Here is a 24,905-nt window from a genome sequence, read left to right as displayed (position 1 = left end):
TCCAGTAAAAATGTCATGGCTTTCCCTCTCGCAATGGTCATACTTTTATTGACAAAACAAAAAATGACCCCACTACTGAAGAGAAACCAAGAAGGAACCGGCTCTGGGAGTCAGGAAAATGGTATAATGAAAAACGTACAGTATGTGCTTATGTTATCAAAAAAAAAAGCCCCCGTCCCACTGGGGAGGTCACACGGACGCTGAAGCTGGGCCGAGAGCAGTCCCAGCTGGGCCTGGGAGCAGCTGGAGTTCCTCTTTCAGCGAGCTTTGAAGTCACAGTGGTTGACAGCAGGGCACCCGTATGAGAACAGCCCATGAACCTCTGTGTGCTGCAGTGCAGGAGGATTTTGGGAGATTTTATATAATTTGATCTCCTTTCCCCACCTTAACCACCACAATTGTTCCAAAAGAATGGAAAACATGACGTTCCTTTAAAAAGCATTGAGACCATAACACTTCAAATGTGTACTCTCAGTTCTCTGTTTTCAAAGTTTTATTTCTAAAATGAAATAATATGAAAAATATTTTTACCAAAATAAACACAAGCAATATTAATAATAACTGTCATGCTTCAATGGACACAGTGATATTTTCAGAACACTTAATTCTACCTCCTCGACGACCACTTTATAATTTGTGAACTATAATATTTTTTCGCTAACTCTAGATGAGTTATTACAAAGTTATTTTTGTAATGTAATGACTTCTTTTGTGACACCCTGCTATATAGGCTAATATTACACAGAGATTTTTGTTACGGTTGAGTGGCCCGCATTTGCTCTATTCAAGTAAAATAAATTGTCTTTTATTTGCCACATACGCAGCACTTAACAGTGAAAAGCATTTCTTCAGCAACTGCCAACTTTAACTTAAAGGAGGCATGAATTAAAATTGCAATTTTAACCCGAGCTTTTGTTATATAAGAGGGAATCGTATTCACGCAAACATCATGTAAGTGTCAGAACTGAAAACGTCTGAGATTACATCTGTTATTGACACCAGGCCCAGCGAACACCAGGTTCTGGAATGCACCTATCTTTTACAACATTGATAGGTTGAACACTGCCTCCATAGAAAAACATCAATGACTACTTTTCTAGTCCCGCCCACTGGTTCGCGCATGATAATTCTGAAGTAACACAAGTAGTGCGGAACCAGATAGAGCTTAAAGATAGCTAAATATTGTGCCACCCCTGGTTGTGGAAGAATACAGTCAATGCATAATCTTCCTTCAGATTCTGACATTAGCAATTTGGGGTTAAAATTTTATTTTAAAGACGTTCCAGCTCATGTGGAAAAAACATGAAGCGTATATTCGTCTCATTTCTCCGAGATCGACACTGGATTTGTGGAATGACTAAAAGTTAAAAGCAGTGCAGTGTTGTGAATATTGGATCCGATAGGAAAGGTGCAGCAATCTTATGTGAGTAAAACATTTGTGTAGGCTACTATGCGTCACTATTGCATGTTAGAGATCGCTTGATGTCCGGAAAAAAGGTCAGTAAATTTGAGTAAAATCATCCCGTGCCAATGCGTCACATGAAATACCGATGTGTGGAGCTAATTTATAAATCACAGGAGGTCTCCAGATAATTCTAATGACGTGCGAAAACTGTGAATGGTGCTAATGTGTAACCTAACGTTACATCTCTTATCAAATTCACAGAAGCCTCCAGCTACGCCATCTCTTATCCAATCAAAGCAGTAAAACCGTGTAGAAATTAGCCTATTACTTCTTGATTTTGGTGTTTTTGAACAGTGACTTTATTGCGTACTTATATAATAAGACAATCAGTTTGTAAAAAATGAAGTTAGAATAACAATAAAATGAGAAGTTGCACACACATGGTGCATGAGGTAGAATAGCTCATGACAGATACATCTTCAGTGATGACATGAAGTATGTGTTTTGGAATAAGCTACTGCAGTCCCTTGGCAATGTCCTTGTTAGGAATCCAGATCGCCTGAGGGAAGTACTGAGCATTGAGACTGTAGTAGTCTTGCCCTGACCGCAGCTGTGTTAAGAGCTGTTGTTTAGGGGGGACTGAGATGCTTAACATTTTTCCTGGCCTTGGTCCTGCTTTTTCTGATGTATGTTTTGCTGTTTGGAAAGAGCACTTGGTGGTACCCTGAGCTGACCGTATCACTTTCATCAGAATCTGCCTTGACATCCGAGATGGTTCGGGCTTCTTTACTTGCTGGTTTATCTAACATGTTCTCTAAACTATGAACACCCAGGTACAATTTTCATTCTGTCCACAGCGTCATGATCAAGAGATGTCTGTGCACCTTCCCAGATTTCTACTGAAAGCTATCAGCATGTGTCTTGCTTACTTTCAGTGGTAGAGAGGAGGGTATCAGGTTCTTCACCTTGAGGGGGACTGCAAGCTTTCTTACTATAAGACCCACCACTGCAGTGTCATCTGCAATCTTAAATGTCTGAAATGAAAAATCACCATTTTCAAAAGTTGCCGTTTCTCAACCTTTGCCAACTGGTGTCTCTCTTTCATGATGTGCCGGTACATGCGATGTGACCTGGTTTTCGCCTGTGATCTACAAACACCATTCACAACCTCCCGAGCACATGTGTGATAGTGTTGTCTGCAGAACAAAAGTGACAGCATGTGCATAAGTGGATAACTGTATTCCTCAAATGCAAGAGATTGAACGAATATTCTTTCAGAGAACTTCATGTCTACAGGTGAGAGACACCAGGTCGCAGCCATTACGATCAAGGTGGATTTCGTTATTTCCAGCACAGGATAACACAATAAAGGATGTTTAAAACTTTCATATATAAGAGACTGGGCAAGGAAAAGACTGAAAATGATAGTGAACACTTATCCGCACATGCCGTGTGGATCTGCCCAGGGATTCCATCTGGTCCTGCAGCATTTCTGGTGTTCATTCTTTTGACAGACCTGTTATTTTTCCACCTTAATGGACTGGAGTTTCAGAAGAGCATCACAGACAACCAGAAATTAGTGTAGGATCCACAACGTGAAGTAATACTGAAGTTCTAAATACTTTTGCACAGTGTTCAGCAGAGTTTTACAAGCAAACGTTTCCATTTGACGTAAAATCCTGAACAAGCTGCAGTCTGGCTTCTTGCTTGGTTTGGAAAAGGTCAATGCTGTACAAGACTATTCAATTTTAGTAACAGCTTTTAGGGTTTTATGGCTCAAATGTAAAAAAAGGGATTGAGAGAAATAAAGAAAGAAAGAAAGAGAGAACGACAGAAAAAGAAAGAGAGAGAGAAAGAAAGAAAGGTACTTAAAAATGTTAGCATCTCTCAACAACGTACTAGAAATTATAGCATTTTGTTGTAGTTCACGTCAGGACGTCATGAAAGTGCAGGTTTGCATTTGGCACAACTGAAACAAACCTCTCTTATTACAGACACAGCAAATCTGTTCTATCTAAAAATATCATGCCAACGCCTCCTGCTTTTTATATTCATCCATTCCATTAAACTCTCTGCTCTTCAACTGCAATATTGCATCCCTACGGGTATCTGTTTCAGCACTGTTTGACAATGGCTGTCCCCTAAGCTCCATCATTTCCAAAATAATGCAATTTGTGGTTGCATGTGTCCATTGCATGCATACAGATCAGTCTTACTGTAATTATTTACCCTGTATATTTTACTCTGGATCTCATGGACATCTGTTTCGAAATCTCCTACTCACCCCCAGCAGGGTTTGAGAGTGTTTGTATACAGGACACATTTACAACCATCAAAGATCAGCAGTGGGGGGCATATAGTACAGCATCCCTCTCCACCACCTCCATAACCGCCTAAAGGGGGCAGGGGAGAGATGAAAGCGGGGATCTCTTTACAACAAAGCGGTATCTGGACTGCCTGATCCTGTGGCGTCTCAATCAGATCAATATGTTTAACCTTGCTACAAAGGATCTTTGGTCATGCCCATTCACTATTTAGAAGCAGTAAAACTAAATTTTAATTGTTGGAGAAGGCCGTGACTGGCGACCCGGTGCAGATGATGCTCGGCGCATGCTGGCTCGGCCCCAGCGCCTGGGGAAAATGAGCGTTCGAGCACAGTGGCAGGTGCAAAAAATTGAGGAAAAATAAGGGTTGTGTGCGTTACAAGCTTGTTCTGCTCTCCTGAACTCCAAAGCCGTCTGGAGGTATAGAGGTTAGCGTTGAGCGGGCTGTTGATTGCCTGTTTTCCTCATGCAATGCCATCCATCATGCTATTAGCATTGGAGACAACAGATTCCGGGCCAAGTGCTATGGGATGAGAAGACGGAGAATAACAGGCACACTATTACACATTCTGCTGCGAGAGACCACGGACAAACCCAATCACTTCTTATTTATTTATTTCTAGCTGTGCCTCTGGATCTTTTTTCTGCCTTTCTTATTCGTATTCTTTGTCTGCCTGCTGTTTGAGACCATATTCATTTGACAATCCCTACACAAAATTAGGAAACTGATGAGGGAGAACCGGAATCGCTAAATGTCTTCATATTTGAACGTCATGAATGAGCTGGAGTAGTTAAAGAGCGAATATTACAATGTCCTTAAAATTACATTTCCTGCAGTGTGTAATGTTGCTGTGTGTGAATTTAAGCAGTCTGCCAAGTTAAAGCCAAAAGTGAACGAATAACAAAGTTATTGGCTTGGGAAAAGAGGAGTCGACTCTGAATTCTAATTTCAGTTCCAGGTCGGATTTGTGTCAGTCTGTGTAATGCCTGCCTACGTTCAATCTGCGACACTACACGTGGTAGACCAATCACAGCAGATTAGACCATCTGACGAAAGATTCAGTCAAGGTCAGTCAAGAAGTAAGGTAATAATAGCTGTCAATTATTATAAAATGAAAGTGTTTATACACTGTGTGTGTACGTAAACTTGTTGTTGGACCTTAAAAATCACAAAATATTTACTCTTCAATAATGTAGAGTATGTAAATTGTGCAAAAAATGTATATACTGTACGAACGATGCCTTAAATTTAAGTTAATCATATTCTCAAGATCTCAACATTTTGCAATATTTTGATATGTTCAGTATTCAAGGGTAAATATATTTTTTGTCTTGTAAAATGTAACATGTTTTCTGATGTTGTTTGAGATGTTGTGTGGCATTGTTGCTGCACAGCTGCAGTGTAGATGTTCCTGTAAGATAAAAGAGCTTCATTGTCCCCTCATCCACTCTGAAGGGTTCTTCATTTGCATACAATGGCCATTCCATATGCAAATATACGCCGCAACACAAGGACTGAGATTGGAATGAAGGCAAGTCAAGGGGTCTTTAAGTACAGTAGTTCTCAAATCTCTGAACACCTAGACTGCAGTTTTCCCAGTTTCAGTGTAGTTTTTAAGCCAAGTAGGGCTTCATTTGTACAAGAACAAGATCCTGACACATCATTTATAGAAGTCCTTTAAAAAAGAACTTCCAATCAATAAAGATGCTTGCATTGTGTGGATTTTAACAGCAGCGTTGTACGTTTTAAGCACGCCGGTGCTTGCCCAATTTTGATAGCCAATTCCTGCCCACCCCCAATTCTCAAAAAAAATCCTGCAACTATGTCAAAAAGTTAGAATATATTACCTCTGAAATTCCCAGTGGCTATAAAAAGCACTCCAGCTTCTGTAGAGGAAGACAACAAGCAATACAAAACGAGAGCTCCTGCCTTTGCAATAGTCATTTGTCATCGGTAATGAGCCACTTTTCATATTTTCCACAATACGCAGCACAGCGTGACAATCCTATAACTGACAGTTTACAACTGTTCGACAGTCCCTATGGCACATTAAACCTATTTTTTCGGTCTTACCTTCTTGAGTCTGAGGATTCCCTCCTGAGTCTGAGCATCAGTGACAATCTCAAACACGGCCCGCTCGTCTCCACTTATGATGCTGTAAGTTGATTTTGCATTTTCCCCGATGTCTCTGTCGTTCGCCTTTACTCTTCCTCCAGGCTTCTCGATGACGAGATCCTCAAGAATATTGAACTCATAAGAGCCTTTAGAGACCAACAGGTACAGGAAAGTATAAGATCTGGTCTATAAGGTGAGACACAACACAACACACTGAAGATATATTGTTTGTAAGTGGGTGTGGCTTTTACCTTTTGTGAACTTTGGTGGGTTATCATTGATATCAGTAAGAGTGATGGTCACAGTAGTTGTTCCTGACAACCCACCCATGTGGCCTCCCATGTCTTTTGCCTGAATGACAATAAGATACTCTTCCCTCATCTCACGATCCATCCCTGCCAGAGCCACCCTAACAATTGCTATAATAGAATATCACAAAATATAATTAATTTAAGTTAATTTACATTGATTTGTTTTTCCCATTACTAAATCAATAGATACATAATAAACTGAATGAACATACAATTAAAAACACCTTTTTTACAGTTCATTTTGTATAAACATGATCAAACATCCCAAAAAGGCCCTAAAGATTGAATCACATGCTATTAGTTTATTTGTCCACATTCTTGATCTATTAAAAAATACATAGGGTAACCATTCACACACAAACCTTTAAATCATTATTTGACTCTGATTTATGACATTAATGTTGAAATGTGAAGCTGAAATCAATGACTGCATGCGATCTATTTGCTGTTGGTTGCAGCTCTTCTCCCGTCCTTGACACCTTGGCCAGTTTAGTGTGTGCCACGCATTGCCTGTACCGCTTTTATTTGGCATTGCAAATGAGCTTGTTTGTTTGCTGCAAACTTGTGGCAGCACCTGGAGTCATTTGTATGCCGACTGAATGTGAATTATGCTGTCTGTCTCTTATAATCATTAATATTATATGCACAGTCATCGACTCAGCCGTCCAAGAAAAAAATAACAACCATCAAAACACCCACAAGTAAAATACCCCTCGATATTAAATAAAGTGGAGTGTATATATTTTTTTACTAAATGTGTTCCAAAAGCCTCTGGACATATTTTTACATTTTTTGTTGATGTTTTTCCATTCATCCGGTTCGCTTCATTGACAGATGCCGAATGAGATTTCCCACCATTTAAAGCTGTTCTTATATCTTTATCCCAAGGGGTTCGGCCCAACACATTGATTTTTTGCATTAGGAAAGCGATTCCCACAACAATTTGCAAGTCTTATGATGCTTCGATGTGTGATGAGCTTAAATCCTAGGAAATAGCCACCATTCTGTTGAAGTGACAAAACAATAAATAGAAACAAGATATTTTAGAATGACCAGGATGACTCAAAGAGATTCTATTGAAAGAAACTGTGTTCAAGAAGCTGATTCCATTAGGCCTGAATAATTTACAGCATGCATGCATTGTTTGCTAAACTTTTCATGCTGCTCTTAAATGTCTTTGATTTTTGTTCTGCCATGAAGATCAGAGTCTTCAATTTATAGTAGAATGGCACAATAAATTTACTATGGAAAAGTTAAGATGCTCGCACTGAAATGCGTGTGCCATTGCTTTTGATGCCTCTACGCACACTGTCAATACTCTGTCATCCTTCTTCCTTCATTCAATTCTCTTCCTTATTCATCATTAACTATTCAAATGAATTCCTTCCGATCAGAGAAGCAGGGCGAGACAAACATTCATTTCCATAGGTATTTGGAGGTTTACTTTCCATTTATTTATTTTTTACGTCGCCAGCCATTAACCAAATAATCAATCGGGGCATAATGTTTACTTGTTTATCATTAACGTGTCTCATTTCCTGTGAGGTGCTGAAAGTGTCAAATGCTTTCTAATGGCTGTTTTCCCTTTACCTCTTATTTTTCATTAACATTCATTAAAACATCTGGCTCACTTGAATAAGCCATTTGCATGTGTTCAGTAATCACGCAAACCGTGCACACAGCACCTCAATTTGGGCTTTCGTACCTTCTCTCGGCCATTTGCATTCTTAGAAAAGCTGACAGCGGCGGTGATTGAAACGTGCGGGGTTATGAAACCAACAAGGTGTTCTTGTGAAAAAGGAATTCATTTTTAAAGTCTGTTTATTTAATATGCACATACAATTTGGACAGATACAGGACTTGTTTATTGTCTGTTGTTTTTCCAAATTACGAGCTGTTCATTTCCATCTCATTGCTTATTAATGTAATTTCACCATTATTTAATCATGTTGCTTACAGACGCAGTGTTAACAAGTCATCTGAAAATGCAATTAGGGAAAAAACAAAGTCAAGGTTGAAAAAGAAGCGGAATGCAGATGGAATTCAAAGATAGGCCTGTCATTTAAATCAAGAAGGCGTAAATTACTTTGTGCGCCATTACGGAACAAAACCGGCATCTGCATGCATATGCGTCCTTCAGGTAAAATGATCTTGTTCATTTAGTCTTTCTCTAATATTTATTTCCAACCTCCAATAACGATAATGATGATGATGATAAACGAGTGAATGACTAAAACTCTTTTTGGCACATGCGGGGGCATTAATCTCACCCCTATCTTTAAGCCTTGAGTATAACAATAAGAATTTGAAACAATTGTAATGGTTCATGACCATCCGAAAATTGCGAGATGACTTATTTTCATGGCAACAAAGCTAAAGTATGTAAACACTTACCAGTGGTTTGGTCAATGGAAAAATATGGTTGGCCCTCCAGAATACTGTAGACCAGTTTGGCACTGTTTCCATAGACTGGATCATCTGCATCGGTTGCTGTTACTCGTGTAACTGATGTACCTATGGAGCAGAGAGAAAGAGAAGAAAACATCTTCAATAAACAATTTACTGCAAATCAACACATATATTGTGTCCATTTTACGCACTTGTTTTCTTTGAGAGAAAATATTTCTTCTTTGTAGCCCTGTCTCAATAATACCCTGGCCACGGTGTGAAAGCTTTCCCAGAATAAACTCATAAAAGTAGGTTTTGTTGCTCAGATGTGCACAGGCGCTCACCCATGCTGTAAGACTTCCAAACTGGAAGAATACATCACAGCTCCAGGACTTAACAAGATCAAAACGAAGAAAGTCAGACAAACAAACAATCCACGCGGCTCTTCTAACCCCTCTTCATTAACCCATGGCTTGGATGAATTCAGAAAAAAGACGAGAAAAATGAATATGACAGATACAGAAACAAACAAATGAAAGTGAGACGGCGAATAAGAGAAACAGAGGGGCTTATGCTAAACAGCTCGCTGACAGTGCAGATGGTTTGGTAATTGTTTGGAAAGAATGTTCCACAGCACTGACAGCTTGGTAAACGTCTGACCACAAAGCGTGCCTGAGCTGCAGCTACAGGTAGTCTATCTGGAGCTGTCGGAAACGGAGCGAAAAACATGTGCATTGAAGACTGGAACGTGCACAGCTTGATTTAGGTCCAAGTGGAGGAACATCCCTACCTTCTCCTGAAGGAACAAAAGTGTGAATAAGACCCTCTACCTCCACCTGAGGCTTCTACAAAGAATACTGACTATATATTTGATATTTTTCTCACACACACACATAAACATTTTTCATATACAGTATATATATACAGATGCAGAAAATAAAGAATATTCCAAATGTTCATTTTATCAGCATTTGTAGATGTATTGTGACCATTCCAGTCCACTGTCTGTTCAATTTGAACAAAATCAAACCTCAGGAGTGACATAAAGTCTTCAACAACAATATAAAAAAGACTGAAACCATGACAAGACACAGGAAAACTGAGATAAAAATCAAGGTTATCACACAAAATATATTTTAGATTTTTTCATAAATACATGTGCAAATATTACTGTTGTATTGCTTAAAAGTGAATATGAATTTATTTTTTTTGCAATATTTGAGGTCTGAATATAATAAAATACAATACACAACTATAAATATTTTTTTTATTTATTTTTATTTGTTCTGTGTCTTTGTACATTGGTTGCACATATTGAAGTTATGTTTTCTCAGCATAATTTATCTATGTTCAAGTTGCCCAATTTATGTTTGTCAACAAAACATTTTTTTTGTATAGAAAAGGTTCATATTTGGATTTAACCCTCCTGTTACCCTAAAATCTGATAACATATTTTACCCACTGGGGTCAATTTGACCCCAGGAATTTAAATCTACAGAATGGGACTTTTTTCTAAAAGGTTTGTGTCAGGTAATATATATCTTTGGTGAGTCCTTAAAAAGACCTTTAAATGAACCCACAACACCTCACCCCCACCACTCCGCACCCCTTGTACATCACAATACCTATTGCAAGTAGTGTAACGCGAATCATGTTTTTGGTCAATTTATTATTAACATTATCACATAATTAAGGAACACATAATTCTTTAACAAGGGAGAAAGAAGGAACATATAAAACACATAAAAACACAAAAAAGTACATTTGAGCATTGTGTCAGTAATTGTTTTATGCAAACGTATGTGCTTTTTGGTATGAATATATGAGTTTGACAGGACACAAAAAGCTTAGATAGAATAGGAACAGCATTTGAACACCAATATGAACAGCCCACCAGCCGGTACATTTCAGCCTTTTATCACTTTGCACATGATGTGCATAAAGTTTGTCCTTGCAGACGAATTTTTTGCATTTCACACAAGTGTTGCTGGTTTTGGAGTCATTTCTGTTAGAACAGAAATGAACCTGAGATGAACCAGACATTCATCCACAGTGATATAGGGGCCTGGGTTATAAAGAAAGGGTAATCGCTGGACCCACTTGCCCCATACATCCCGTATTGGTGCAAGTTTGTCACGCTCTCGTCGGCCCTGTCTTGTTTTGTTTGTCATCAAAGCGTATAACACGGGAGAAAGCATGGAATGTCTTTAGGGACATTGTGGCTGGAAATATTGACATTCCAGTGTCAGCGTTCCAAAGGCTTGCTGTTGATTCTCCTTTTGACTTGTACACTCATGGGCGCCGTAAAGGGGTGGAAGGTTAGGACGATTCTAAGGGCCCAGGCTGATTTAGGGCCCAGAAGAGCAGACCCCCTTTATATTTTCCTATTTGTAGGGGGCCCAGAAATTTTGGTTTCCATAGGGCCCTGAATTTCTGGCGGCACCCCTGTGTACACTCCTTCTAAAATGGGCAACCCAATGTAGACTTGCAAGTCAGTCACATCAAAGTCTTTCCAGCTGTCCCCATACACCTTCCTTCCCTCTAAGTTTGTCATTTCAAGTATATCCCGTTCAATTGATGGTGTAATGAACAGCTCAAATGCTGATTTTATATCTTGTATATGGCTGACAGCCTATCTGGTGGGCCCTGTAACCATTTTGATGACATTAGCAGCACTAAGTCTACCCTGACGTTCAATTGGGGAGCGGGACCATAATAACTTTCCATTTTTGTAAGGTAATGTGTCTACAGGTGGTTAAGAGACAACTGGAGGGTCAACACTAGGAGTCTCATTCTCATCTAAGGAGGATGACTCATAATCAGGGTCCTCCTCAACATTATCATCAACCTCAGAAACATTCTCCTCTATGTCACGTTCACTGCCAAAAACCTTTGACAAAACCTCATTGACAGAATACCTTTGCTTAGAGGCCATATTTGAATTGAGTGCATAAAGAGAGTGTTCACAGAGCACAAAAACAAATGGTTCAGAAGTCTTCTGTCCAAGCTTTTATATGTATTCCCATACCACAGGAAATGTAAAAGTTCTCGCAATAATTTAGTTTTTCAACCACCCATGGCACGGGAAATATCAAAGTTCTCGCAAGAATTAACTTTTCCCTCACCCATGGCAGGCAAAATATCAAAGTTCTCTCGAATTCCCTCACCCCACATAACGTGAACAATCAGTGGTTCTCGCAATACCATGTTAAGTTAGATTTTTGAATTTAAAGCTCTTAATTCAGTTAATGTAAGACACAATTCTAATTTATATATTTTTTTGAATAAATATTAATTTAAGTTGAAAAAACACCCAGAATCTAAACATGTTGTCCACTCTTCTGAATGATGCTAACCACAAAACTCAAAAATATACCAAACTCTTCTAAATGTCAAAGATAAATGAACATTAAAAACTAAAAAGTGTTTCTCTTTACTAAAAACACAAAAAAGAAGAAAGTTACTCTCCAAATGCAGGCTTACGCAAAGCATGCCGGGGACTGGAAATCCTCTGCCCAATTGTATGTGAACATAACACAAATCATTTATGAAGTCCCAATTTGAATGGATTAAGTTACATGACTGAACATGAAAAAAACATCTTGTGACAAAATCTTTGGGTTGTTTACAACAAACGGTTGCTCTCCTGCGCATGATGCGATATTGTAGTATTTCTTTATGATTAATGACGGTTGGTTCACGTCCTTGAGTGCCCAAGCATGTGGATGATATATGATCATGGAAACATGAGCGATTCACTCTGTAGGATATCTGTTACTTGACATATATTACTTCCTTTCACTCAATTGGATTTCTGTTATTTGACATACTGCGTTGTGTTATCAAATGTTTCAATTACATTGCATTATGAGCATATTTCAGTGTCTGTGTGGGTTCCCAGAATGCCTGACTTATAGTCAATGGCAAAATAATCTCCATTCTTACAGTATACTATCACTTCTTCTGCATTGCCCTGGGGAGGTACTACTTTGAGTTAGATAGCTGATTCATGCATGGATAAAAGCAATCTCTTTATCTTTGTCCAAGACTGGTATATTTGTATTTATTTACTAAACATTTTCTCTCAAAAGCTGCCTTAGAGGCACAGAGATTAATAAAGGCATTACTGTTAACTTGTGGAGTGCTGAAAGGCGCTTGATAAAGTGGTTGTCTCTATCTGTCGCTGCTGTGTACTGGACAGCTGTTAAAAAAACATCAAGTTGAGACATCAAGCACACCATCCAAAAGGGCACATGCTGTCTTTAATCTGTTTAACCACTGCGGTGCTGCATAAAAGAGGAGGATTGAAACATCCAGTGATAAAATATACAAGCGAGTACAATCTGTTTCGCTATGAGAGGGAGGTCATTTGAAAACAATGAAATTAAATCTTGTAATGAATTTCTTCGCAGTGAAAATAAAGGAATGTGCACAGCATTAATAAGTTTAATGACTGCCAGTTCACAGGACGGGGCCACAGTGTTAACACAGGACAACTATGGGCCAATGTGCTAATTGGCAGAGGCACTTTTATTTCTCCACCTCCAGCGTCAAGAAATCTACCCATACAGCATTTTTTTGCAGAACACAGTTATGCAGCATAAAGAATAAGAACTAAAAAACGAAGACAACCCTTCTTAAAAACAGTGGAGTCAGTGTACCATGAAATAACCCCCCACCTTGTGCAGATGTGAAATGTGCCTCCCCTCCACTGATGAAGAGAATGAGGGATTTGAAGAGCTATCTACTGGAAGAGCTCCAAATCAGTACAGTTTGGCCTGTCCTTGTAGCGTATTACGCGACAAAGTCCAGGACTCACGGGCACCGGATGGCCCCACCCTTGGGTGGCAGAACTTTCAGAAATTTGATTCTGAAAATATTGTTTCTCGCTACATCCAACAGCTGTAGAACTGTCACGCTTACAGTGCCATAAAAGATTATAGTGAAGACGAGAGAGATTTCTTTGAAAGAAACGCAAATCTTTTATAAGGGTCCCTGACAAACTTCAAAAAGAATTATGATCACATTGACCCAGTTGTTTGGGGGATGGAAGCATAGCTTGCTTTATACAAGTCTGCCACCCATTCATCTAAATATTGTGACATTTCTTCCATCACATTTGGGAAATCAAGGGTGCTTCATTGCCTTTTCAGCCATGAGAGTTGTTTGGGTGATCTCAAAGAGAACAGCCATAAAAATCGTATTTGTGTCTGGAGAAATGTCAACTCCATGCTTGAAACACTGGAGTGGGGCATTGGGCCTAATGAAAAAATAAAGGGAAAGTGTGCTTTGTATTTACTGCATACATGGATACAGTGAAAGGAAATCAATACCAAACCTCCTTATGAATTCAGGTTGGGATGGGTATTGGATAAACAATGAATGCTGTATCGTCAGTTGCATAATGACAGAGATTTAGGACACCAGGTTCTCATGAAACACAAGCTTGTATTGTTTGAAAGGTCTCCATACATCACGAGTTCAGAGAGTTTTTCTTCCCTATGTGACAAGGGTTTAATGCATATTCATGGAACAACTGAGTAATATGGAGAAAGCATCACCCTGAGCAGGCCACCACATGTCCCCGAGGCTGGTCCGCTTTCAAGCTGTATACATCTCAGTGCATTTGCTCCTATAGCCCTGAGCCATACTGTGCTTCTTCACGGTTCTGACTATGGTTGCATCATTATCTGCAGGCATAGTCACTGTGGCTTAAATTTAGGGCTATCAGACTTTGTACTTGCGGTTCCTGAATGGTGTGAACAGTTTCAAGTGAAGTCATCTGTTGAAGGTCGCTGAATGTTGTGAAGTTGAAATGGTTGTCTCAAAGAACACATGCTGTATCACAATCTTGACTCTACCTCAAAATGAATATTCTAATATTAAGTACATGGTGTTTTGGAGACAAATGAAGATGTCAAGTACTGTTTAGCTGTGATGTTAATACTAATTAATATATGCAAATTGAAAAGCATTTGTCAGGAATGTTGTTTTGTATGTATGACAAAAGCAGAATACAGAATGAATTGTAATCCCTATTAGGGAACTGAGATGTAACACACTCTGACTTATATGTATACATCAATTGTGGCCCAAGAGAAAATAAAAAAAACTTGCAATGATGTCCAAATTACTTAACTCAATATGGTAAAATCATGTCATCAGTTAGTATTGAGTTAAAAAGAAACTGGTATACTTGATGTAAATTGCATTAAATTGCATTATAAAAAGTTGTCTCCAACACAGATTTAGCATAAAATGAAACAGTGCTCAAAACATTTCTTATTCTTAAAAACACAAGCTAATTTTAAAAACAAAATATCTAGATGCCTCGGGGCAGGCACTATCAGTGACACAAAAGTCCATAAAAATTAACTCCAAAAGTACCTACATCAAAGTCTGATAAGATGGTAGAAAACTGTTGAAAAGACCAGTGAAGTGAAAAGCAATAATGGGTAGATTCACAGAGCGGCTTAGAGAAATTCAGTCGCTGGTGCACTAACTGAATCTGATAAAGCTGGTAAAATCCCAGGTAGAGCTTTTGAGGTTTCTTGTCTTTGAGGGTATTTACACATTGTCACTTCATACGTTTTACTGATCAAATCTTACAAAGAAAAGTGTAAATGTCCTTCAAGGCACATTCAAGATGGACAATAATTGGATTGTTTATATTTAATGTCGAACTCTTCCCATACCCACTGAAAATTTATGTAATTTAAAAGCTTTGTAAAGCAAAGAGAGTTGGTTTAAAGACTGGTTTTGTGGTGTAATTTTCCAGTTCTAGGTGGGCAGCTGTGCAAGGCTGGTGATGTGGCTAGACAAATGGGTATCCCATCATGGTACCACTTAGCTTCCCGCTGGAAGCTACTGATGTCATTTGCCGAACCAGTGGCAGCTGGGATGGGATCACTATTGCATCTTATGGGAAAAGAAAGATGGTTTGAAAATTGCACAATGCAGTCTCTATAACATTGGATAGTATAATCTAATATATACAGTGAGGTCCAAAAGTTTGAGCTTGAGAAAATTTGATAAATAAATAAACTGATAAATAAATAAAAAATAACATGATATAAAGAAAGTTTTCTTATTTGGTTGTTACCCCGATGCTTAAGGCTACACTCACGCTGGGATGAACTCCACAAGGTTGTACAAACCCAAATGTTCCATGTTATCCCAGCATGAGTGAAAACGCTTCAAAGAGTCTCTTATGTACTTCAATGGAGGCAGGAAATCTGACCTTTTGTACAATGGGGTATATCAAAAAAAATGCATAAACATACGTATTATACAGCATGTAATATACGTATGTTCATCATAACACTGCTTTGATATTTTTCTATGTTCACATGAAATTTTGAGTTTCAGACATAAAGACCCAACCGTTTATCAGCACATTACTTAAAAGGAATAGTTCACCCGAAAATGAAAATTCTGTCATCATTCACTCACCCTCGGATTTTCCAAACCTGCATCAATTTCTTTGTTCTGCTGAACACAGAGGAAGATATTTGGAATAATGTCAGTAACAAAACAGATGAATGGGGGGATTTGAGCTGTATGGTTACTAACATTCTTCCAAATATCATCCTTTGAGTTCATGAGAGCAAAAAAATATTACAATGTTCGCAATACTTGAAGGTGAGTATTCATGACAGAATTTCCATTTTTGTGTGAACTATCCCTTAAATCTTCTTATGTATAAAATCTGAATAAAATCTCAATTGTATTGAAAAAATACTTTTGCAAAATTGCATAACTAATGGTAGTTTTTCCAAACAGAAAATAAAAGAGCCAAAGTGTCAGATCACTCTGCAATGGAATGTGAGTGTAAAAATAAAAGGTGGGCAGTGCCAGCCCCAGATCCTCGTGATTGAAATGGAATGGCCTGAGATGTATCACCAGCTTTGAAGGCTCTCATCAAAGAACCATCATTCTCCCAAAATTGCAGCCTAAACCAACCGGCAGGGATAATAGTCTGAGTTTAAACTTGTGAATCACGGGACAACAGGCAAGTCAACACGTCCATTAGAGCACACCGAAACATACTGGATTGCGGCCAATTTGAACTCATAACAGCAAAGCTTGTGTCTCTGTCGATACAGGTGGACATTTACGGCAAATGCTATCAGCAGGATATCAAGGTGTGTGCTTCCCGCCTGTCACATGGAAGGGTGTAATTTTTAGACCACCACTCATTCCGACATGATTTACAGCTGGAGGCATAATTGAAAAGGGTGTTTCCTTCGTGTTGTTTATCAAGGGACATGAATGTTGCTGAGAGGCTTAGAGAGGGAGACTATAAATAATAAAGTAGTCCGATCTTGCACTCCGCTCACCTAATGTGTCCTCATAACTGCTGTTCGTTCACATTCATGCTCCGTTTCAAAACACTGGCTTTGGTAAAGGGACTTTGGACGTATCTGATGAAACCAAAACACTTATGAACCAAAAGAGCATGAGAGTTATAGATGGTTTCATAGGACACATGTGCCAGTTATGGTTAAGGTTCACCCAAAAACAAAACTTCTCTCATCATTTACTCACCCTCTTGCCAGTTCAAACCAGTTTGACTTTCTTTCTTCAGCAGAACACAAAAGAAGATATTTTGAACAATATTGTTAACTGGCCCACTCTCTTTAAAATATCTCCTTTTGTTTTCTGTAAAAGAAGAAAAGGAAATGACAAATGGGTCAGGAAATGATAACAGAAATTTATTTTTTGGGTGAACTATCACTGTTACTTCCGGCCTGTGTTTGGTTGTAATATTAACATTTATTTTATATTTATGTAATATTCATATTAATTTATATGAATATTTTATGGTATATTTATTGTATTACATTAAATTTAAACTATTTTTGCAGAGGTCAACCGGTTTGGGTTGGTTAAGTTTGGGCCACATAATGTTTATGTCGTTGCCGCTGAAACACGGTCAATCAATCTTTTAAGTCCGCTCCCACGAGCCGGGGATGAAAAAGAGGCCTCAGGCAGATTTTGTGTAAGTGACCATCACTTTAGTGCCACAATTAATGTTTTTTGATGAGACATCAAGACAACCAAAACTTAACACAACATGCTAGCAGCCTGGGGCGAGTTAAGAGCAGTGGGGTGGCAAGGGCTGTAAAATTCATCCTCATGAAAGGCATCTGAGGGAGGAAAAAGTCTTGTGTAACATGGATGTTTGAGTGCAGTCCTTGACACGCTGTTTACAAGAACCACATAAACAAAACAATTAAGAGTGTCCTTTGAAGGCTTTGACATACACCGCCATTTTGAAGTGGTATGTCATTGATTCATTTTAATTAGGATTTGCAGAGGGTGCTGTCAAACAATTTCCAGGCAAATTGCTACACTTCACATATTTAATTGTTCCCTAGACAGTCAGAATTAAATGAAACAAGACGGGGTAAGATGGAAGTCGCACTAAGAAGGCCAGTAAGTCAAAGGGGCATTGTGAAGATGGATCCCTTTCATCACCCTCACAATTTTCAAAACACAGTTTGTGTTTTGAAATAAAAAAGGTTATGTGGCTAGACTGCAAATGGAGCCAATGAGACAAGAGTTCCATCAAAACAGTGACACGTGCTGTCAAACCATAAACTTGTCGCTAAAGAAGACTGCAGATTTGCCTGGCTCCATGACACAGAGATCTGCTCTCTTCTATTTTATTCCGACTTAGAAGAGACAGAGAGGACAGAAAGGCGCAAACAAAGCAATTCAAAATCTGAAAAGTAACAAAAATACTTTTGGGGAAAATCACTTCTCAACATTTTTTGTGTGACACATTGGAGTCATGTCATCAATGTTGTCAAAAGGAATAGTTCTGTCCCTCCGGTTGGCTTGAAGTGGTGGGGATGTTCCAGCTCGATTTTTGGTGAGATAAGTATTGAAGCACTCAGGAGAATAAATGACACACTGAAGTGATTGTGATCATCACAGAGATGCCGGCCAAGTCTGCTCCCCCTCACCGGAAAGAGTGAAAAGAAGGAAAGGATAGGTGATAAAAGGCAGGTGTGTGCGTGGTGTGAAGGTAGGCAATGATGTAACACAACCATGCATGACTTCCTGTAAGCATGATGGGACCATCAAAGTTGACATATAACTATCACTGTCCGCACAAAACAGTCGTACGACGATGAAAAGCATCATGGTCAAAGGAGTTGTTGGATGTGGAAGTGGACAGAGCGTTGCAAAGGCCACTGATCTCCTTTCCAGTGTCACCTCCGACATGACAACTGCACGATATGGACGCGGTGATGGATTGAGCTCCACCCCACAGTGGTAGTATCAAACAAAAGGGAATCACATGAGCAAACCTTCTGGCCTCCGATAAAATGGTCAGGGTGAGAAGGGTTAACACGTTTGCAGAGAGATTCTGAATGGAAAGACCAAACGCAGGCAACGTGACTGGTGAGTAAATGTTTCAGTGAGCCATAAGAAGCGCTCGTGGAGCCTTCTGACATGCAATCCATCAAAAGGAACACACATACTACTAAATACACTCTCATTCGCACCTGCACACACAACCTAGAGGGATTTTTTTTTAAATAAATGATGAATAAAAGGGGGGATACAAAGAAAATAAATTAGTAATAAATTCTTAAGCATTTAATCAAATGCTGCATTTAAAAAGGAGATCTCTAACTCTCGCAGAAGATTTAAGATGTTTAGTTTATTAAAATAATGTTTGTTTTATAGTATTAATATAGTATTGCCCTATTGTTGCTCCAGTACACAGCAGACTATACATCTATCTGTCCATCCATCTATCTAATCCATCCTTCCATCCCCCAACCTACCTACCTACCAACCAACCTGCCTATCCATCCAATCCTGTCCGTCCATCCATCCATCCATCCACATACCAACCTACTTACCTATCCATCCATCCATCCATCCATCCATCCCCCTACCTACCTAACTACCTACCAACCAACATGCCTATTCATCCATCCAATCCTGTCCATCCATCAATCCACCTACCTACCAACCTATTTATGGATCCATCCATCCATGCCCCTGCCTACCTACCAACCAACTGTAAAGGCCACGTTGCTCGCAACGCATTTTTCAACCTTTCGTTAGTGTGTAATGTTGCTGTTAGAGCATAAATAATACTTGCAAAATGATAAAGCTCAAAGTTCAGTGCCAAGCGAGATATTGTTTTTCGCTTTTTGAAATTCGCTTTTCAAGGACTACAGAGAATGGCTGGAATCAGACTACAGCCCTATACTTCCCGGGTACTTGAAGTCACTATTCCGAGTGCTTTTAATAACCTCCGCCCAAAGGAATACGCAAAAACATGGGCAAGGCCTTCCTTAGAGAAGTGGAAGGGCCGCTGGAGTAGTGTTTGGTTATCAGCAGGGAACCAATCACGACAGACGTGGTCAGCTTTACGAATAAGAACGTTTCATAGGTAGGGACTTTATAGACCGGAAAAAATCCAGTCGTTCAGTGAGAAGAGGGACAGTGGTGAACAATAGACTTGAAATATGTGAAATATAAAGCGTTTTTTTTTTATTAGAAACATAAACATCCATTGTTAAACACCCCAAAAACATAATCAAAGCCTCAAAAACAGCAAAGACTGGCTCCATTAAATCATGGAATCTTTACCATTAAATATTTTATGTAAATATTTAAGTTTTGCTATTTGGAGCAATGTGATGATAGCTTTCCTCATGCATGCAGGGACTGCTCATAGAGCACAGATCTATTTTAATACGCCAGTCCCCTGTGGAAACCACAAAGGCTCCATGCGGTAGAGATTTACCAATTGATCTCTACAACTTATCTGTTTCTTTTTCAAATGACCTTGCAGTAAAGACTTTAATGCCCGACCTTTTATTCCCAGCCACGATTGGGTGCTCCACTACGCTCAGACATACACCAAAATGATGAATGCGTTTCCTTCACATTTTTGTGCCCCCAACGAAGCCAGGCACTGTAAATCATGTGGGGTGCGACCCCCACGAAAAGACCTTATACAGAAACCTTTCCTCACAAGAGAATAAACACCTTTTCCACAGACTGGTTAGCCCAATCAGCAAGAAGGCGGTTGAGCCGTGGTTGTCCCACGCTAAAAACCCGGTGTATAATGGCATTCTGAGTGGGTTTGGTCACGTGCTTCTCCGCAATTGTGTGTTTACTCTGCATACTGGCACTCATTATAATATAGACTAATAAAAGGACTATAAAGAGCAAATAAAAACACATTGCCCACAGGATGTAATCAGCTCTTTTAATTTGGGAGGGCAACGCTGAATGCCTGTGGGGAGCACACACTGCTGCTATGCCACAACTTAATAACGTGCAAGAAAAGAAAGAGAGAGAGACAGAGAGGTTTCACTGGCATGCCAGCAAGGTGATGGAAATTAAGAGGAACACCGAGAAAAGTACAGATAAAAGCACAGTTACAGCGCAATGAAATTAGGTCCTAGGGTGAGGAGCGAAAGAAAAGCTTTGACGCTACATTAAATATCCACACTGTGTCTCTTGCATAATTAATAGATGAAGGAGATTTTGAACAGAGGGCCGTCTATGAGAAAGCAGCCAGGCGTCGTATCAGATATAAATAAGCAGTGCCAACGGCGAGAGCGTAGATTAGAACACTCAAGCATTCACCGAAATCTGAGCTTTCCTCTACAGGATGCTGCTCGTGTAAGACACACTCCCACACACTCGTCTATAACCGATCTAAAGAGGGAATTCACAGATACATCACATAAATAACATGCACAAACATGTATGTGCGCTTTCCACTTTGAAAGACAGGACAAACAATTGTACACCTAAAAAGAAGCTGCTGCAAATACGCTAAGCTTCAACAATTTTTAAAGGCTCTCTGGCTGGATGTCATGGCTTTCGTTCAGAGATAATTTCCAATCTGCAGTAAATCAGGTCAATTAGGCCGACCGAAACCGCAAACACTATTCCGTCTCATGCGCCGGAGCTGCGAATATCAGCGTGCAGCTATCATTCAGCTCACGGCCGGGATGAGGGAGATAGGTCTGAGTGATGTGAGGTTAGCTTCACCTCCATGCTTTCCCTTATCATGAGAGACAGATAATGTCAGTGTCCACCTCAGCGCTGATTAGCCTGTCATATGGCATCAGCGTCACTCTCTAAGCCAACACAATACCCTCCTGGGCCCATTAGCACCGGCCTGAGCTATTTATGGGTTCTTCTCATCACCCAACTGCAAAATACACCCCCCCCCACTTCATCATTTGTTGTCTATTTCCATTTATAATCTTTTTTTGTTATCCTCTCTAGCTAAAGGGATGAAGCAGACAAAAATGTGTTCCTCTTTCTTGTCCATAATTCTTCTGAGCCCTCATATAATCATTAAATGCACTCTTGTGCTTAACACAATGAATTGCATCATTTCCTGTGGATGTGGAGGCTTTTGTTCCTGAATGTGAAAAGCACAGATTGAGGTTTTTGACTAAACCCAGAGCAGTGTTCCTGCGTTATATTTGAGACCGCGGAACATCGTCTGAACATATCTGTCTGATGAAAAGTCATTTTGTGATGGGTCAACTTCAAACCTTGAAAAATATGCACACCACTTTGTGTTGGTATTAAATGCAGTGAAAGCCATGTATGTGATCTGATACAAATTTATGTGAACTCTGATATGTTTGGTGAAGGTTTCTATGTCGACTGTTATGATCAATGACCCAGCAACCTAGAACTGTCACTATGAACAGTAAAACAAGAAAGGATGCTGTACGGGATTCAATGATTCAAAAAGAATTTTGATAGAAATGGATGAAACTCTTTTGTACCTTCATCTCCTTTTATAAATAGCTGAACATGACTGCAGAGTTTGGTGGAGTGAAGTAAGATCATTTATAAGCTCTTTCTTTGTGATGTATAGCATTGATGTCCAAGCGGCGGGAGGGAAGGTTTCAAAGAAAACTGCACATTCATAGCTAGAATTGCTTACATCTTATTCACTGAGCCCATTTCAAATGAAAATCCATTTCATTCACACTTGTTGCAAAACCTCCGTGGATTTAAAAGGCAGTCATATAAATTCAAGAGTAACTGGATGGAGATGGTCAGGCCTTACTAAGAATAGGCAGGAGAGGGAATTGAAGATTTTTACAGAAGATAAATTATAATTTTAGAAAAGTCAGTTCGACCTGACACATATCAAACACTACACATGTCCAGAATACACTCTAAAAATGCTGGCTTATGAGCAACCCATTGTTTGTTGGGTCAAAAGGAACAAAACCAGCAGTTGTTATAAACAAATCTATGCTGGGTTGTTTCAACCCATTGTTGGGTCAAATATGAACATTTTCATGGTTGCATTGACATTTATGCATTTGACAGACGCTTTCATCCAAAGCGACTTACATTGCATCATACATTACATTTGATTGTAAATACTGTATGTGCAATCCCCTGGGATCGGACCCACGAACTTGGCATTGATAGCGCCATGCTCTAAACACTGAGCTACAGGAAAGATAGTTTAATTGGTTAATATAACTTACATGTTGTGCTTTTTCTTTTTTGACCCTACCATGGGTTGAAAATAAAACAATATTTTTAGAGTGTGTGTAAAAGTGTACAATTTTGAAATGCTAGGTTGTTTCCTGCATGTTTTCCTGTAGCTCAGTGGTAAGAGCATTGTGTTAACAACACAAGGTTGAGGGTTTGATCCCAGGGGATTGAAAATACCTATGTAAGATGTATAGGATAAAGCAATTTAAGTTGCTTTGGATAAAAGCGTCTGCCAAATGCCTAAATGTAAATGTTATTTTCAACCCATGTTGAAAATTTCTATGTATGTTTATATTTAGCCGAACAATGCGATAAAGCAATCATTTTGGGTTGAAACAAAACCAGCATAGGTTATTCATAACCCAGTGGGTTGTGTTTGTCCCTTTTTGACCCAAGGCTGGGTTAAAATAACCCACTGTATGCACTGCAATAATGCACATGTGCTATTTTTATCGATCCATTTTATTGATGAATTCTAATGTAAAAGTTTTTCATGTTTATGTTTACACTTGCACACACACACAAAAGTTGAATATGGAGAAGTGTGTCTGGAGCGGCAGGTCGCTTACACATTTTTGCTGATCAATGCCTTCTCATATTTTCTGAGGTCAGACAGGCATGGTTTGGCTGCAGTGAGTTAACTCCCTGACCCTCAAAAACCTCAGCGTGTAGTCTGACCAGCAGATGTGCCTTCATTGTGGCCCAGCTGCACACCATGTTAAAGGCCCAGCGCCCCCCACTTCCTTCTCCATCTGCCACTTCCATGCACCACTTCACACACTTAAGCATATGACTACAAACCTTTAGAACATAACAGAGATACGCCATGCTGCAATCCCTACTAGACAATTTGGGCGAATTTCTCAGATTCTTTGTTTTCTACATGGTTATTGAGGTGTACTGTAAAAAAAGCAGCAGCAGATGTTCACTGTATTCACCACAGCATATTTAAAAGAGCAGACGTCATCTAAAAAAAGGCTTTATTTGGCATAGGAAAGATGAATTTTGATGGTGTTGTCAGAAAATTAGTAATTAAATATACTGACAGCTAAAAAGAATAATTAAGAAGCAGGTAATTAAAAAGATCTATGCACCGCCTATGGCTTCAGCAATTTCATGTGAAAGCAGTCATGAATGCTGGCAAACTGTAATTAGACTATAACTATGGTTGACTTAGAGTGTTAAAAAGCGGCGTGGTAAAGATAGCTCCAGGTTAAGAGGAGACCTTTCTTCTAAGTGTTGAACACGTCAAAGCTGGACAAAGCAGGTTTAATACAAAAAGCCCATGACAGTGTGTTCAATTGTTTGTTTAACAGTCTGTGGGCACTTTCTTTACTAGCAATTCATATCTCACAAGGCTCAATTGCTTTAACTGCTACACATTTCTCTGAAAAAAATTTGCATAGGAAATTCTGAGCCAGCCATAATGTCTGGTTGCTCCCGGGCCGGCAGCTGAGAACGTCTGCTCTGAAAGCTCTGCAGACATACAGTAGTGAAGAATGACTTCAAAATGTGCATGTGCATAAAAATTTTACTTCGTATAGTAAACAACTGTTAAGCATGAATACTTCTGCTGGCCAATAATGTACATTTAGTGGGATTTTTTATGAACTAAAGACATGCTTATTGCTCCGAGTGCAATGAAAGTAAAATAAAACAGCTTAATATTAAACCATACAGCAGTGGTTCAAATGATTTCAACGAGTTGCAGCATATTTAAGACCCATTACATTTTTACACGGACTGTAAATGTACATTGGCTGATAGCTTAAAAGTACTCGTTTCGATCCATGCTGAGCAGTATGCCGGATGCGTTACGTTTTTCCATAAATATGTCT

The 24,905-nt window shown here is 39.2% G+C and overlaps 1 protein-coding gene across 1 annotated transcript in view; it reads right to left on the bottom strand.

Annotated features, from left to right (window-relative positions):
* cdh8 (cadherin 8) overlaps positions 1-24,905 on the bottom strand; it is a 73,855-nt gene that overhangs the window by 14,646 nt on the left and 34,304 nt on the right. The window contains exons 4-6 of the mRNA XM_056750424.1: positions 8,551-8,670; positions 6,097-6,264; positions 5,804-5,991 (exon numbers count right to left, since the gene is read on the bottom strand). Coding sequence (XP_056606402.1) covers positions 5,804-5,991; positions 6,097-6,264; positions 8,551-8,670 — 476 coding nt within the window. The remainder of the gene's footprint in view (positions 1-5,803; positions 5,992-6,096; positions 6,265-8,550; positions 8,671-24,905) is intronic.

Source organism: Triplophysa dalaica, chromosome 1 (assembly GCF_015846415.1).
Source record: "Triplophysa dalaica isolate WHDGS20190420 chromosome 1, ASM1584641v1, whole genome shotgun sequence".
Taxonomy (NCBI): Eukaryota; Metazoa; Chordata; class Actinopteri; order Cypriniformes; family Nemacheilidae; genus Triplophysa; species Triplophysa dalaica.
The sequence above is the reverse complement of the archived record's forward strand: the minus strand, read 5'-3'. Positions and strand labels throughout refer to the sequence as shown.